The sequence below is a fragment of the Labeo rohita genome, chromosome 14 (assembly GCF_022985175.1).
Source record: "Labeo rohita strain BAU-BD-2019 chromosome 14, IGBB_LRoh.1.0, whole genome shotgun sequence".
In the NCBI taxonomy this organism is placed as follows: Eukaryota; Metazoa; Chordata; class Actinopteri; order Cypriniformes; family Cyprinidae; genus Labeo; species Labeo rohita.
In genome coordinates, this window is record NC_066882.1 from 2,080,749 (window position 1) to 2,098,231 (window position 17,483).

At 34.7% G+C, this 17,483-nt stretch overlaps 1 protein-coding gene across 1 annotated transcript in view; it reads left to right on the forward strand.

Moving 5' to 3' along the window:
* The first annotated feature begins 501 nt into the window (after positions 1–501).
* The window catches only part of gfra4b (GDNF family receptor alpha 4b), a 70,166-nt gene continuing 53,184 nt past the window's right edge, over positions 502–17,483 (forward strand). Inside the window, exon 1 of the mRNA XM_051127052.1 lies at positions 502–853. Within this exon, the coding sequence (XP_050983009.1) occupies positions 811–853 (43 nt within the window). The 5' untranslated portion in view covers positions 502–810. The remainder of the gene's footprint in view (positions 854–17,483) is intronic.

Here is a 17,483-nt window from a genome sequence, read left to right on the forward strand (position 1 = left end):
TTTTAAGTTTGTACATTTTGGATGCTTCAAGGTGTTCATTTTTCATTGAAATATTCCTTTAACTTGGTAAAAGTAAATGATGAAATGTTTTCTTCCATCACAATAGTGACTTGTCCTTTCAGCCAGTGTGTGGGACTCATTCTGTCTTACTAAATAGATGGAAAGGAAATATAAAAGAACAACTTTGAAGAGAATTTCCAGCTTATGAAATCTACAGTTCAAAGCCAAAATCAAAGTGCAGGATTTGTAGCAGACAGTTTGATAGCCTTTCTGAACCTATGGCTGTGTGTCTCAAAACATGGTCAACTGCATTTTATGGCGCACGTTGAATTTGGACACTCAAATGATACAACCTAGGTAGGCAGCTTACTAGGTTTTGAGACACAGCTCAGCTCAAAGCCTCTCTCTCTCTCTCTCTCTCTCTCTCTCTCTCTCTCTCTGTGCTCAGAGTTTGATCTTCACTCAATGAAATCTGACTCTTCATTCACTCGTGTTCTTGCCCTCGGAGGGAACAAATGTCAATACGTGATAATGGAGCAGATGGAGAACTTTCATTAGTGCTTTAATTTCATTGCGAGCTTTATCTGACGTCTTGATTGACAGTTTGACACTTGCGGTGCGGCGAGCGCGGCTGCCCTACATGTTCAGCGGACGTTTATCTCATTTTTGACCATTTTAAGTGTGTTTAATGTGCTGAATTGATATGTGCTGCGCTGAAAGCCGTGCGGCTTTTTTCTGTCGGTAACCTCAGAATATAAAAGAGACAGTTTCGCGTCATTTCGAGGCAGTTCTCTTCAGACAAGCGCAGAAATGGATCTTATGGGAATCTACCTGCTTCATCTCAGCTTTGCCGGTAGGTGATGTGCTGCATGCGCGTTTCATCTTCTCTACTCACTGACATCAAAGTTCCGCAAAAAAGAAAGATAATAACAATGCTGAGAGTTTCTTTCATTATTGGATACTCATTGATGTGCACCGGCTTTCTGTAGTGTTAGACTTTTGCTTGATTAATAAGAATGAATCGAACTAAAAAGAAATGCGTGCACGATAACCTACTTTCGTCTCATTTGGATTTATGAATCCATATATTGTGCGTTATTAGTGAGCTAATGAGGTGTTTGCTCAGGTGTGAAAGGTGACTGCTTTCATTGACATTTGTTCTAACAGTCAATTGCTTTTAGTAAAATTATTAATAATTGCTATATAAAATTAAATCCACTAAACTTTTAATTGCTGCCTTAAGTGGTGCCAAAGTTATAACTTGTAATAAGTTTACTGCACGTATCACTGCATGAGAAGTTTGTACTGATTTTGCTAAATCCATTAGAACATTGATATGTAAACCCTGTTCCTTTCTAAAGAATGCAATGTGTTGTCAGTAACCTGAAATTTGTAGCCTCAGTTGATTGAATAGCCTGTGCATTTTAGCAGATTGGATTTGTGCAAAGGATGTCTCTGTGCTGCTAATATAATTAGATTTTCAGGTAGACTGTCTTTTGTGTGCCTGTGTGTTGTGTATGAATCATAGGATGTATGCATGCATTATAACAAGTGCATTTGCATATTTTGAAAAATGGATTCAAAGATGAAAGCTCTGAAAAAATGAATTCACAAATGAAACCACACGAAATATAACCATAGCTTTGAGACATAATTTTAATTGTACTGTTTGAAACATAGCATTGTTGTGCATTAATATGGCAGTGTGAAAACTTGTCATCTCCTCATATCAAAAAAATCAGGGCTGCAAGCCTGATTGCTGATTGATGGTCACTGATTTATGTGCATATCTGTTTTGTTACTTTATTTTCTCCGTTTGGTTTGTCTGTTAAGGCAATCAATTATTCAGTATGCCTAGAACAGCACACCCCAAGTTGAATTACCTGAAACAAGATGTAAAATGACTGATCTCGAGTTCCTAAGAAACATTAGGAAAATGTGTGTTAAAATCATCCCACCCATCATGACAATGCTGCAGTTTACCTTACTCAATCCAGCAATATAGCTCACCTATAGTCATGCAACTACTTTTTATGCAGCCTTGGTTCTGAATGTATTTTTCTTATTTATTTTCACTGTAATTCTTCAGTAAAGAATTGTAAACCTTGAACCAAACCAGCCAGCTCTGAATCACATTTGATTCAAAACGTATTTATTTAAATATCAGGAAAAAACACAAAGGTCTACTGTGAAGTTTAAACATTATGCTCTGTTCTTCCAACATTTATCCAAACTTTTTTCTATTTTCCATAGTTATGTCCATTGAGCTTGAGTGAAGTCCATATCTGATTCCCTCCATTATGAACATCAATCAAGACCTTTTTCTGAGTCCCACATATACATTATGTGAACCTGTGAATATAGGGCTTGGCTCCAGTTCTGTAGGTAATTCCACTGTCACTCAAGGAGACTGAAAAGCAGGCAGTTTGTCAGCGATTAGCCAAGGTAAAGATCGATTCATGCTCTGAGAGCTTGTAAATTAGGAACTCTATCAATGTCCATTAGCTCAAGCCATGACTGACATATGCTAATTCTGACCTTGTTGTTAACAGAATAATATCATTATCAGTATTGACATGGACCTACGCTACAGCTGGTCATTTATGGTTCGGGTTTTTAGAGCATTATACTTCATAACTTAGGCTTCAGCTGAAATATGCAGTTCAAAGCCATAATCAAACTGTAGAATTGTAGCCGACAGCTTGAAGATCAGCTTCTCTCCACCAGCCGACTCAGTGTTTCTCACTGTTATGCGCGACAGTCTCTCTCTCTCTCACTGTCTGACGCCACACGCATAATCTGCACTCAGAGAAATATGATTCTTAATAAAGTATCTTGCACAAACTTTTATGAAAGCAATAATTAATAGAAAAAAGTGTCATTTAGACATAAATAAGTCATGCTTATTTAAGATTTTTCACAGTAGTTACTGTGAGATGCCCAAATTATGATGATATCCCACAGAAACAGAGTCATGGCCACTGTCAAACATCAGTGTCAAATGGTCATTTTAGACAAAATATTTACATAAGCTTATCTATTTTATAGAGAAATATCCAGTCAATGTGCTACAGTTATAGCTATCGATCATCTAATCTAAACGCACACAAACACTGGTGCTTGAATCTGATTGGCTGAGAGGTCTTTGACGAACAACCAAACCCATAGTTTTATAAATACTGTTCCTGTGTCACAGAATGTAGGTTGTAGTTTTAAGAGGTTATTTTTTTATACGAGAATGTAATTGTTTAGATTTCAAATATGCAGTTTGTGAAATATTTGCCGCTGACTCTGATGTGTTTACTTGAGATGTATTTCTGTAAATCTAACAGGCTTCTTCAATCTTTGGTCTGAAGTCTCATTAATCTGTTATTTGTTCCAGAGCAAATAGTTTTGGCTTGAAGGCGAACTTTTAGTTTTTATATAATTGTAATACTGCGTCAGAGCACTGCCTTTGTTCTCTTGACTGAATTGATTAGCAACTTTTATAGTGGCTACTGATGTTTAATATTATTATTCAGTAAATAATAAACACATTTTATATAATAGTATTATTTAATTAATAATAGTAGTATTTGGCGTTCGTAATGATTTTAGTCACATTATCCTGCCATTAGATGGCCACAAAAGACTGTTTTTATGAGTCAGCAGGAAAGACTTTTATATTGAAAGGGACAAAAACAAGACAAGACAAAAACATTTTTTCTTTCAACAACACTTGTAACACTTGTAACACACAGTTGACAAATGCACTGATCAGCGCTGTCATCGGAAATCAAAGTATAGTATGACAAAGATCTTTCCTCTGTGGACAATCAAACTGTTTTAATTCTGAATATGAGATTGAGCTGAAGAATGAATGCAGGATCAGAAGCAGGTAATCAGCCCACCTCTCTCTTATAATACTCTACTCCACATAGGCTAATACACAGCTTTTACTACAGTAATACATTAAGCGTTCAAAGAAACAACTCTTTGTTGCTAGTTACTTCGTTACAAAGTTACTAAAGTGAGTTTTCGAATTAGTAACTGAGGTTTGGGTTTAACTGTTCTAATGTCAGCTTGAGATCTGAATCCGTGGTGGAAGGATTTGGATCCTTTTTGCATACAAAAGGAGTTTTTTTTTTGAAGACACTCCTTTATATGTTATTTAATTGCATGCAATTATTTTTACATAATTGTGTGTGTTTTTGTCTGTTGCCAAGGGCGTTGAATTTAGTAGGGATGCTAGGGATAATATCCAACATCTAGTGTATTTAATCACCAATTTTGGCCGCATAGGTCATTGATATTATCTGAGAAGTTAATGTAACACTAAACCGGTTACCTCATCTGAATATATTTGTGTTGAATGTTGTCTTGGAATGGAAATATGGATACTTTTTACTCGCGAATCATTTGATTTAGATCGGTACTTAGAATTGGCTATCGCGAATCATTTGATTTAAATGTGGACTTCGGAGCGGGTTCGCTAATCATTTGATTCAGATCGGGACTTTGAATCGCGTATCGCAAATCATTTGATTTAGAACTTAGGACCGGATTCGCGAATCATTTTGCGAATTGAATCATTTAGATCAGAACTAAGGAGCGGGTTCGCGAATTGAATGATTCGAAGTTCCGAAGTCCCGATCTGAAATGATGCTTCGGAGAGAGTTTATGAATGTTTTAATTCAGATCGGAATTTCGGAGCGCGGATCGCGAATCATTTAATTCAGATCGGAACTTTGAATCGGGTATCGCGAATCATTTGAATTAAATGTGGACTTCGGAGCGGCTTCGCGACTCGTTTGATTTAGATCGGCACTTCGCGTATCGCGAATCATTTGATTTAGAACTTCGGACGGGTTTCGCGAATCATTTCGCGAATTGAATCATTTAGATCAGAGCTAAGGAGCAGGTTCGCGAATCACTTCGCGAATTGAATAATTCGAAGTTCCGAAGTCCCGATCTGAAATGATGGTTCGCGAATCACTATTCAGATCGGGGATTTAGCGTGGATTGCGAATCATTTGATTTAGATCTAACTTCGGAGTGGGTTTGTGAATGTTTTGATTCAGATCGGAATTTCGGAGCGCGGATCGCGAATCATTTGATTCAGATCGGAACTTTGAATCGGGTATCGCGAATCATTTGATTTAAATGTGGACTTCTGGGCGGGTTCGCGAATCATTTCGCGGGTCGAGAATTATTTGATTCAGATCAGGACTTTGAATCGCGTATCGCAAATCATTTGATTTAGAACTTTGGACCGGGTTCGCGAATCATTTTGCGAATTTAATCTTTTAGATCAGAACTAAGGAGCGGGTTAGCGAATCATTTCGCGAATTGAATGGTTCGAAGTTCCGAAGTCCCGATCTGAAATGATGCTTCGCGAATCATTATTCAGATTGGGGATACGGAGTGTGGATCGCGAATCATTTGATTTAGATCAGAACTTCGGATTAGGTTTATGAATGTTTTGATTCAAATTGGAATTTCGGAGCGCGAATCATTTGATTCAGATCAGAACTTTGAATCGGGTATCGCGAATCATTTGACTTAAATGTGGACTTCGGGGCGGGTTCGCGAATTGAATCTTTTAGATCAGAACTGAGGAGCGGGTTCGCGAATCACTTCGCGAATTGAACGATTCGAAGTTTAGAAGTTCCGATCTGAAAGGAGCGTGCATCGCGAATCATTTGATTTAGATCGGGGACTTCGGTGTGCGTATCGCAAATCTTTTTTTTTCTTATTTCTTTTCTTTCTTTCTCTCTTTTTTCTTTTCTTTTTTTTAATGAAACAGTACAAAACATCAAACCATTACAAATCCCTTAAAAATGAATCATGGTTTTATTATAGTAAAAGTGTAGTGACTCTTTTTTTTTCTTTTTGTATAGGCCTAATCACAGTTTTACTACAAGTACCATGAACTATGGTTAGTGTAGTAAAACTACATGGCTAATTTGTGGTTACCATGGTTTAACTATAGTAACTATATAATTCTTTCACATTAAGAGGACACATAGGAGGAATACAGAGATGCATTTTTGACTGTTTAGGATTAACAGAATTTCGGATTATTTCCATGTAGCCTACTTGTCTGGATCAACTTTAAATAAAGAAAAGAGAGGTTTAGGGCCAGAGTTTTGTTTATGTATGTGAAATTTAGTTAGCATAAAACACTAATATTTTGTGTTTTCCTATTTTCCTATATTCTCTTTTAAGTACTCAATCAAAAGAAAAAAAAAACATCTTTAAAACAGTAATAAAAGTCACTTGCAAAATGAGATCAGATGAACTTTAAAAAATCGGACCAAAATGTTTGTGTGTGTGGGTACATTGCCAAAACAAGTGAATGACATCTTCCTCAGCAGAGTGACAAAAACAGCAACTCACTTCAATGTCTGACTTATAATTACGGCCATAATTTTTTGACCTCTTATATTTAAAGAGAGAAATTTACCACTGAATTGTCTCTAGCAATACTTTTGTTCAAACAATTAAATGTCTGTTTTCTGCTGTTATGTCCTCACCAGTGCCAAAATCGAACCTATGCTCTTGGTTGAAGCGCAAAAGAGAACCGAGTCTGAGCTGCTAGCACTGAATTAACTTCTCTTTTTTTGTCTTATCATGCTTGATAGCATGTTCATACTTACACGCCATATTTCTGACCTTAGTTAGTTGCCATCACTAAACTATCAAGCTACATGGCCGGACATTGCATTGCTGATTAGAATTCAGAACAGCTGGACTTGAAAAATCTGAATTGAATCTCTGGCAGCTTGCAGTGTTAATGTGTGAAGTCTAATGGGATACAGCGGTACAGCTGTTGTTGATAGCAAAATTGCATTGCTAGTGATGGTAGAGCATGGTATGCATTGATTTTATCATTTTATTATTGATTTTATCTGCATGACGAATGTGTAGAGCGTTTAATGTGACAGACTAATGCTGCAAACGGCACAGAGCTTAGGGCTGTTTCTTATTTGTATTTCATTTTATTATTTTCTAACAGCATTGCATGTGAAATACATTTATGAGTTGTCATTAGTGGTGAAGACGATGTTCCAAGTTGAAACTTCAGGAAATTACACTGAATATTAATGGTTCATTTTCTCTGGTCAATCCACAGATGGCCCTGGAGCTGTGATTTCTCGGAAAATTAGTAATTAGTTAAAAGTAGACATTGAGCAAACCCTTAACCCTTAAACTGGCACGTGACTCACCTCGCACCATTTGAGCCGCAGATATGAATGATGCCTCAAATTGCGAGGCTTGTTGAGGAGACGCATGCTATTACTTTTCTAAGCAATGAGAATTACGCCTAATGGAAGATGAAATGCACGAAAAAAAGAAAAGAAACCCAAGCACCCAACCAACATCCCAACAACTTTGACTTACACTGCCTGCAGAAACTGTAAAAATCTATTGATGGCTTTGTGATTTATCCATATCCATATAATAGATCTATGTTAAAATGACAGAAAGCCAGTATCACCCGAATCAATACTAATGTCCCCTGTCATATTTTTCAAGGAGTGGATAACAATTTTTACTGGTTGCACAGAGTAATAAGCCATTACGGACAGATCACTCACTGCTCAAAGAATATATTACACAGCTCCGCTAATAAGCGAGCATTTATAGTGCACTTTAACCATTTAGCATCCATGCGGCATTATGTGTCTCATCTCGTAATAATCGATCAAGCGCGTTCGTTGTCAGGCTGCGATGGCCTGATGGCCGATTGATCGCGCAGTTATCGGGCTTTGATCCGAATGAATCATTCGCTTTCATAATTCCTCTTCTCTGCACACATTTTTAGTCTTTAAGCAGCAGGGGCGGCTTTCAGATTTAACGGAGTGCTAGCGTATCATTTGCTCTGGCAGACAGGGGTGTTAAAAGTCAGAATGGGTTGTAACGTGGGCTACCTATGCTGCCACCTCGATTCTGCTCTCATATTCAACTCTCTAAAGCGGTTCTTATGTTTAATTATAGATGCTCTAGACCCCGCAGTTAAGCGGCCTCTCTGCCATTCATCTAACGTCAGTCAGTTTGATGGTTTTGACCTTTCATGCTGACATTGTTCAATTCTTCACATTATCATCTGCCTACAATATTAAACCGTAATAGCTCCAAACAGTACATAATATAAGGAGTCAGATGGAGGCACAGTTGAGAACTATAAGGTTCCCTGGTTAGGATTAATCTTAGTGGCAGGTCATTTAAAACGGTTGCTGAGCAGTGGAATGGAAATTAGCCCGCAGCCCGAAACACTGTGTGTAGTGGGATATTTGCTGGGAATAAAAGGTTAGATCACTTTCCCCACCAGTCCTGTTAAGAAATTCAGGAGATGGCTCCGGGGTTAGATGACTACGGTGTCCTCTGAGGGCCAAACAGAGGCTCATTAGTTGAGTGATTGTTGACAGGTACCCTGGCATAGAGAGATTGACAGATAGAGCGCTCTCCTGGCGGACATATATGACGGCTACGTGGATAACTCGGCCCATTTAAACAATTTCCAGAAGACAAAATTGACGTGTAAACGTGCTTTGACGTGAAAGAGCAGTAAGCACAAACCATAATTGACTTTCTGTTTGTACTTGGATGTCTTTGACGAATGCACTCTTTGTTGTTAGAGTCTCACCAAGACCCTCTAACTGTTTGTACATTTTAGCCTTTTTCACAAACTGTGATGATGCATTTTCACAGTCATCATAAATCTAGCCAAGTTTTTTAATACCTCCCTTTTTGAAATGAATGCACAGTTATAAAACTATGCTTTGTGTTGTGTTTCCTTGGCGTAAAGGAACTAGAAACAGGAAACTAATTAACGCTGCTGTGTGGGTGTTTCTGATACAACAGCTGGGGAGTGATGACAAATCTGTCTTCTATCGTAATCAGCCGTTTTTGGGATAACATTACAAGTAATGTGAGTTATGTAGTCAGATTACTTTTTTTCAAGTAACTAGTAAGCTAAATGACTTTTTAATTTACTTTTTCAAGTAAGTAACGCCAGTTACTTTGCTTTGCCATGTACTGACTGACAGCTTTCCTGTCCTCATGTTGAGAGAAATCGCGAGTAAGTGCAGAGGTGTTGTTTGCGCTGTGTGAAGATGACGCTTACTGTAGTTCTACACTAAATGTCAACATGCGTTTACTCATCTCACAAAAACAGATTCAGTATTCTTCAAAATGAATAAAAACTGTGAAATGTAAACTCAGAATATGACGCAAACCTGGAGTAATTATGTAATACAAAAATCCTTTAATCCCATTTTTATTAACTAGTGTCTTTGCTGCTGACCTTGGAGGATCCAATTCATCCATACTAATTAGCAAAAATAACTTTTGATAAACAGAACATTTGTTTTTTTATTGCTGAAGAGTGTGGATTTTTCTTCTCCATCCTATTGAAAGGTTTGTTTGAGCGACACCCTCTACTATACAGACGTAAATGTACATTTCCTTCAGTCTGAGGCTAACTTTTGGTGTGAAAGTGCTTTTACATTTGCCAAAAATATAACTTTTTATATTAAAAACAAACAAGCAAGCCCAGGCCAGATTTAAAAAGTAACATAATGCATTACTTTCCATAAAAGTAACTATGATTTTTAAAGTTTTTTTTAAAGAAGTCTCTTTTGCTCATCAAGCCTGCATTTGTTTAATCCGAAGTACAACAAAAACAGAAAATTTTAAATACTTGTATTATTTAAAATAGCTGTTTTTTATTTGGATATGTAATTTATTCCTGTGATTTTAAAGCTGAATTTTAGCATCTTTACTCCAGTCACATGATCTTTCAGAAATCATTCTAATACTTTTATTTGCTGCTCAAAAATATTATTATTATTATTATTATTATTATTATTATTATGTTGAAAACAGCTGAGTAGAATTTTTTTTAGAAAGTTCAGAAGAAATTTATCTGAAATAGAAATCTTTTGTAACATAAATCTCTTTTTCATCACTTTTGATCCATTTAAAGCATCCTTGCTAAATAAAAGGGTTAATTTCTATAACTCCCTCCACAACCCCCCCTAAATAAATAAAATTATACTGACTCCAAGCTTTTGAGTGGTGTAGTGTATAATGTTACAGAAGCTTTTTACATCAGATAAATGATGATCTTTAAATCTTTCTATTAATCAAAAAAATCCTAAAAATTCAGCTTTGATCACAGAAATAAATTACATTTTAAAATATATTCAAATAGAAAACAGTTATTTTAAATTGTAAAAATATTTTACAATATTACTGTTTTTGCTGTTATTTGGATCAAATAAATGCAGGCTTGGTGAGCAGAAGAGAATTCTTAAAAAAAAAATCTTACTGTTCAAAAACTAAATTAATTTTTAGGTAGTAATGCAGTATTGCAATGTATGACTTTTAAAGTAACTTTCTGCAATTCTGGTAATTAGTCTCTCAGTATTATTATTATTATTTTTTTTTTTTAATTATTAGAGCAAATGGAAATGTAAAACATATTTGTTCTTCAGTACAGAAGCTTCTGCCGACTTCCACTCTGAGAACCTTGGAAATATGAAAAGGGTCTATTGGTGGCAATTTAATTTGTATATTTTTGTAAGATCTGCTTCTGCTCTACTGATGGTGATAATGTGTGAGTTTCTTTCTTCTGCTGAACACAAAAGAAGGTATTTTGAAGAATTGCTGTTGCAAACAGTTGCTGGTAGCCATTGACTTCCACAGTATTTTTTCCATCTCAGTATCTACCATCAACTGTTTGATTACCAACATTCTTCAAAATATATTATTTTAAACAGATATGTATTTGTTTAATAAGGTACATAATATTATATTCAACACATAAACTGATAAAACAAGTATAACTTTTTATTGCACAAATCTATCAATGTCAAACACTCAAATAAATATCAGCACAAAACCAGAATGATACGATTCAGTGTAACCTGAGCTTACAAAGTGCTCTTTGCTCCCTTGTTCAGAAGTTCATAATTAGATCAGAAAAATTGTAGGAAACATCTAGTTCACAACATCCTACTGTTTGTTGAGACCCTTTGTGCTGCAACTATTTATTGAAGCATTCGTCTGACTGCTGTGTTTCGACAGACGCCCGGGAGCGAGTAATAAACAGCAAGTCATAAACAAAAATCACTCCACAACACCTCACAAATAAACCTGTGGATTGTGCATAATAAAGGGAACATTGATCACAGCGGGAGATTTGATGTCTGTCATGGTCTTTCGATTTAAAGCCCGTGATTTTGTACACAAGCATTGTTTTGATGGCCGTGGCAGTGCATGGTGCTTTAAACGAAATGAATTAAGAGACAAAGATCTCGGTGAGTTTGTTGTTGGTTGACTATTAGTACGGCAGACTATCAGCATGAAAACGTTTTAAAGTCTGCATGAAATGAAAATTCATCCCATTTTAAAAATGCATTTTGTTGATCTTATTGTGAACAATTTATCCATACATCCATGCGTTATTGTGATCAATCCTCACCTCTAAAATATCAATCTCAGACTTTCTACTCTAGTTTTTCTGGTGTTTTATGACACGTACGGCAGTCGAAGCGTTTGACAGAGCATCTTGGTGTCAGTAATATTGCAGGATGTTGTGTTTTCCATGTAAATGCAAATGTGAATAGAATGAAATCGCTGGAAAAGTAATAGACAAACAGCTCGGTTAGAAAAGGCCAGCAGTCTGAATATTGCACCGCATGTAAACGTAGCAGGCTTCTCTGTAACACAACTTCAAATAGAGGGCTTTAGCTGTTTGACAGTGTAAGTGCCAGTTTAAGACGAACAAACAACCGTAGCCGGAGTCTGTGCTGAAGTCTGATAGTACGGTGAACACCGGGGGGCTTATGTATTTTCTCAAGAGCCTCAGCGGGATCTTTGGGATTCTGAATCGTTCCAACTGCTTCTGCGTAGTATGTTTGTTTTTGGGGGTTTTTTTTTGGACACAGTGGTGGGATCTTCGGTCTTGGAAAAAAATATGTGGTTGTTTTGATCTGTCTTTTCTGAACGTTGGCAATGAAACCTCTTATGAGTCCCTTTGGGCGATGAGGAAAACACGGGCGGAATTGCGAAATCCAGTCATAAAAATTTGCTGTAGGGCTGGGCGATAATTCGATAACAATAATTATCACAATACAATTTTCCTCGATAAAACGATATGAAGAGTTCGATAAATGTTTGATATAATTTTTATGTGCCAAAAGCGTAATGAAACAGCGCGACTCATTTGAATCGCGCCACACCGACCGTTTATCCGCTCGGAACAAAGTTCAAACTAGTTGGTAAGTCTGTTCATGTTTTTGCTCATTGTTGGATTTAACTCACCTTCAGTGGAGTTGTTACAGTACATTTCATGATTTAAATAAACTGGACGATTTAGCCATTACAGTAGACTCAGGAAAAATGGACACGGGAAAAAAATAAAACAGAAAATTTGAGGGAAAATAAAAAGGATTCCGTAGGCCCTCCTCAAGGTTGGCATCTTCTGCGGACAGGGCTTCTTTTGTCAGCCATCGAGCAGAAAGTGGAGCTTCTGTCTTTAGCTGGATCCTGGGGGAAATAATCTCTTGAATTAGATGTCAGGTCATTTTCTCAACAAGAGCCAGTCGATTTTTCAGTAAGGGGGCCTTAGATTGTGAAGGTCTTTCTTACATGTTTTTCGGATTGGTGTGTGTGTTTGTCTGTCACAGCGGGTTAGATCCGTTGACTGATTTTTGCCTTTTAGTTTTTCTCATGAAGAGCTGTTGTCTTCTGGGCTTCCCTGGAGACGACTCCTGCATCGACTCGAGCGCAATCTGCAGCGCGGTCAGAGTTTCGCAGAGCAGGCTTTTGACGTGAAAGGCCATTTTAATAGCATGTCAGTAGGCCTTTAATTAATAATATAGTATAGAGTAAAAACATTTAAAAAGTGTTGTTTGAGAGCAAAAAGCAGACCCGTTTGACGACTGTGTGTGCGAGTGGATCTGCGCTTCCTGACTGAAGCGCTCAACATGAGCCACAGGACAGCCAATCCATTTGCTTGCATGACACACTGCAGCACGAATCAGGTTTTGCACTGTGATGTCTGATACATTTTAATATGTCTTCATGTTTTAACCTTGGTGAATTAATAGCAGGAATATTCCACGTGTTGCTATGCGGTGTAGATCTTTTTTTAATGCATTAGATAAACACGGTGAGAGTCAATTTTCCAAGATAAAGTGTGAGATCTTTTCTTTAGTAGGTGATTTGCATGCCATTGATTTGAATCACATATGTCACTCAATTAAAAAAAAAAAAAATAAAATAAAATAAAAAAACATTAGTGGCTTTTTATTTCACAATTTAGCTTTTTCTTGCAATTCTGAGATCTTAAATTGCAAGTTTACAACTCACAATTCTGAGGAAAAAAAGTCAAAAATGTACATTTGGAATTTTAAGAAAAATATTAGAATTTTGTTTATTCATCTTAGTTTTTTTTCCCCCTCTGAATTGTGAAATGCTAAATTACGATTTATTTATTTATTTATTTATTTATTTATTTATGTGGCCGAAACACAATGTATAATTAATTCATTAATTTATAATTCATTAATTTATGATTCATTCTTGCAATTTTTAAATTAATTGTTATATTTTTGTTTATTATTTTATTAATTATTATTATAGAATTGTATGTACATTTGGAATTTTAAGAAAAATATAACAATTCTGTTTATTGCAGTTTTTACATTTTTTCCTCAGAATTGTAAGAAAAAAAAATTGTGAAATACAAAATTGCAATTTAGATATTATTTCTGTGATGGAAACTAGCTTACATAATATATAGTTCATTTAATAATTTATGATTCATTCTTGCAATTTTATAATTAATTGTTATATTTTTGTATTAATTATTTTATTATTTTAGTAATTATTAATTACAGAATTGTATGTAAATTTGGAATTTTAAGAAAAATATTAGAATTCTGTTTATTGCAGTTTTTACTTTTTTCAGAATTGTGAGAAAAGTCAGAATTGTGAAATTCAAAACTGCAATTACCTTTATTTTACCTTTACCTTTACTTACCTACTTACTTATTTACTTACTTACTTATATATATATATTTATTTATTTATTTATTTATTTATTCCTTCATTCATTCATTCATTCATTCATTCATTTATTCTGTGGCAGAAACTGCCTTACATAATATATAATTCATTCATTAATATATGATTAATTCTTGGAATTTTATAATTAATTATTTTTTATTATTAATTATTTTATTATTTTATTATTATAGAATTGTATGTAAATTTGGAATTTTAAGAAAAAATATTGGAATTCTGTTTATTGCATTTTTTACTTTTTTCCTCAGAATTGTGAAAATCAGTAAAGGTCTGAATTGTGAAATAGAAAATTACAATTACCTTATTTTATTTATTTATTTATTTAGATATAAATTCTGTGGTGGAAACTGGCTTGCGTATTATATATGTCATTTATTAATTTATGATTCATTCTTGCAATTTGATAATTAATTATATAATTATAATTAAATCATTACATTTTTATATTTACTTACTAGCATTTGCTTCTGTGTTATTATTATTATTATTATTATTATTATTATTGTTATTATTGTTATTATTATTATTATTATTATTATTACTTCAAGATGTATTAAATAAATATTAAAACAAAATATTTTATTAAATGTGATTTATTAAAAGATTACAATAAATAATAACAAAAATGCATACATACCTAAATATCTAATATTCTGTTGTGTATATATAATGAATTAAATCAAAGTACGGTCATATTATATTTAAAGAATCACAATATCTCTCTAATCTAAAACAAAGCATTTCTTAACTGTGGTTTTTAGCTTGTTTTCAATTTTAGCACCTTCAACTCTTTGGCTCTTGTATGCCAGACAAAATGTAAGAGGATTCACTCTTTCGATTTATTTACCCATGCAGGATGTGCATGCCAAAGAAGGCTGGGCACTTTCAGAGGGGAAGAACCACAGAACAAACTCTGTCAAACAGAGTGAGAGTAAGTGAGCTGGATAGTAGGGTAAGGAACTATGAGGATGTCACTGGTAGAACGGTGATGGATGCGGTTGTCTGATCTCATTGTAGTCACAACACAGCGTTTATGACAGCCAGAATGAATGAGCTTTTCGCGCTGAACAGCTCTTACACTCACACGCTATGCATGCATTATTTTCCCTTTAATCACTTACTTTCATAAACATAAATTCAGGTTCAGTACCAATGGCATTTAATTAATAACAGGACACTGGGATGTTTACACATATTTGTAAATTACAAAACCCTTGCTTATCGGCAAGCGCAGGTCCAGTGTAGTGTGCGGTTCATACGGTACGGTTTGTAGTGTCACATGATGATTTTGGTTTTGGATTGGTCAGTTTTAAATAGGAAATGTAATGAAGTAATCAATCTGGAGTGGTGTGGCTCAGTGGTTAATGATCTGATAACCGGAAGGTTGTACTGTAGGTTCAAACCTCTCAAAGGGTGAATTTATCACCAGTGTGCACTTGAGCAAGACATTTCACTTCAGTTATGCCTACTTATACAGAAGATTTGAAGAATGTACATACTGTACTTTTCAATAGAGTAGAAGAACATGGTAAAGCAGATGGTCTGAAGGCCTATAATAGGCTGAAGGCTTGATGCTTAAGGCTGAAGACTTAACTTTCCCCCCAACAAGCACATGTGTTTCTACACTAAAAAAAGGTGTAGGAACAGTTTTAACTCAGAAATGGCTATTACATTTCACAAATTATTACAGAGAATTGACAAGTAACACACTGAATTAAATGTGAAATTTTGAAGTAGAAAGACTGACATTTTTATGTAAAACACGCTCCAAAAATAGTTGTTTTATTTTGTTATTTTTATTTTTATTACATTTGATTTACAAAAATGTAGGCATGCATGAACTTTAGGGGCTCAATAAAATTTTTTACATTTTTTATTTTTTTATTTATTTTTTGTCTCTCAATTCTGACTTTTATCACCACAATTGTAAGTGTCTAGTAATACTGACTCTTTTCTCTCAGTTGCGAGTTTGTCAGAATTCTGACTTTTTTCTCACAATTGCAAGTTTACATCTCACAATGCTGACTTTTTTCTTACAATTGCGAATTTCTATCATGCAGTTCTGACTTTTTTGTTGGAATTGCAAGTTTACGTCTTTAACTTTTGACATTTTTCTTGTAATTGCCAATTTGTGTCTTTTTTTTTGAATTGCAAGTTTATATCATGCAGTTGTTATTTTTTGTTTGGAATTGCAAGTTTATGTCTTGCAATTTTGACATTTTTCTCACAAATGCGAATTTGTGTCATTCAATTCTGACTTCTTTATCTGAATTGCAAGTTTATATCATGCAATTCTTATTTTTTTGTTTGGAATTGCGAGTTTATGTCTTGCAATTTCGACATTTTTCTTAAATTTATATTATGGACTTCTGACTTTTCTCTCGGAATTGCAAGTTTATATTATGCAATTGTTATTTTTTGCTTGAAATTGCAAAAGTTGAAGTTTATGTCTTGTATTTTTGACATTTTTCTTGAATTTGTATCATGCAATTCTGACTTTTTTCTCAGAATTGCAAATTTATATTATGCAATTCTGACTTTTTTCTAGGAATTATAAGTTTATGTACTGCAAATCTGACTTTTTTTCTTGGAACTGCAAGTTCTTGCAATTTTGACATTTTTCTTGCTATTTCAAATTTATAGCAGGCAATTCTGACTTTTTTTCTCACAATTGCAGGTTATTAAAATTCTGTAGAAAAAAAGACTGAATTTTTTTCCTGAGAATTGCAAGATGTAAACTTTTCCTTTTCTATACTGCCATAAGATATTTTAATGAAAAATGCACAGATACTCCTAAATATATTTTACAGTGCACAAAAATCTATTTTAGCTGCTTATGCGACTGAAATGCTTGCACTGTTAAACCCTTGGATAGCTTTGTACAGTAGTTAAAGTAATTATTCACTGCATATCTTCTCATTCTTAGTGCTCAAATTTAATTTGTGCTTGCACATATTCTTTCTTATTTATTTTTTTTTTTAACAATAATCTGGCCTGTTAGGAATCTTAGGTATAACATTTTTAAAAAAAAACACAAACGACATTGTAGCACAAAAGAACGTCAGAATAGCAGCTTAAATTTGACTGTTTCCCACACAAAAAAGCTTCAGAATGTAGGAATGATATTGGAATATAGCATAAAAGTCATGTTGAGTAAAACTCCCTCCTCACAATATGCTTTTGTCGTACGGAAAGAGCAGCAGGAACATTTTTCAAAACATCTGAATTAAAAAGTTTGCATTGACACACAGGTTTGCAGTAAGTTTTTGGTTGAAATACTGCTTTAACTGTAAGTTGCTCTCGAAAGCCTCAGTTCAATGTGGATCAAAAATATCTAAAAATCAATATGCCCATGAATGTGAAGGAAAAATTATCCTTGAAGAGTTCTTATCTCAATTGCTCGG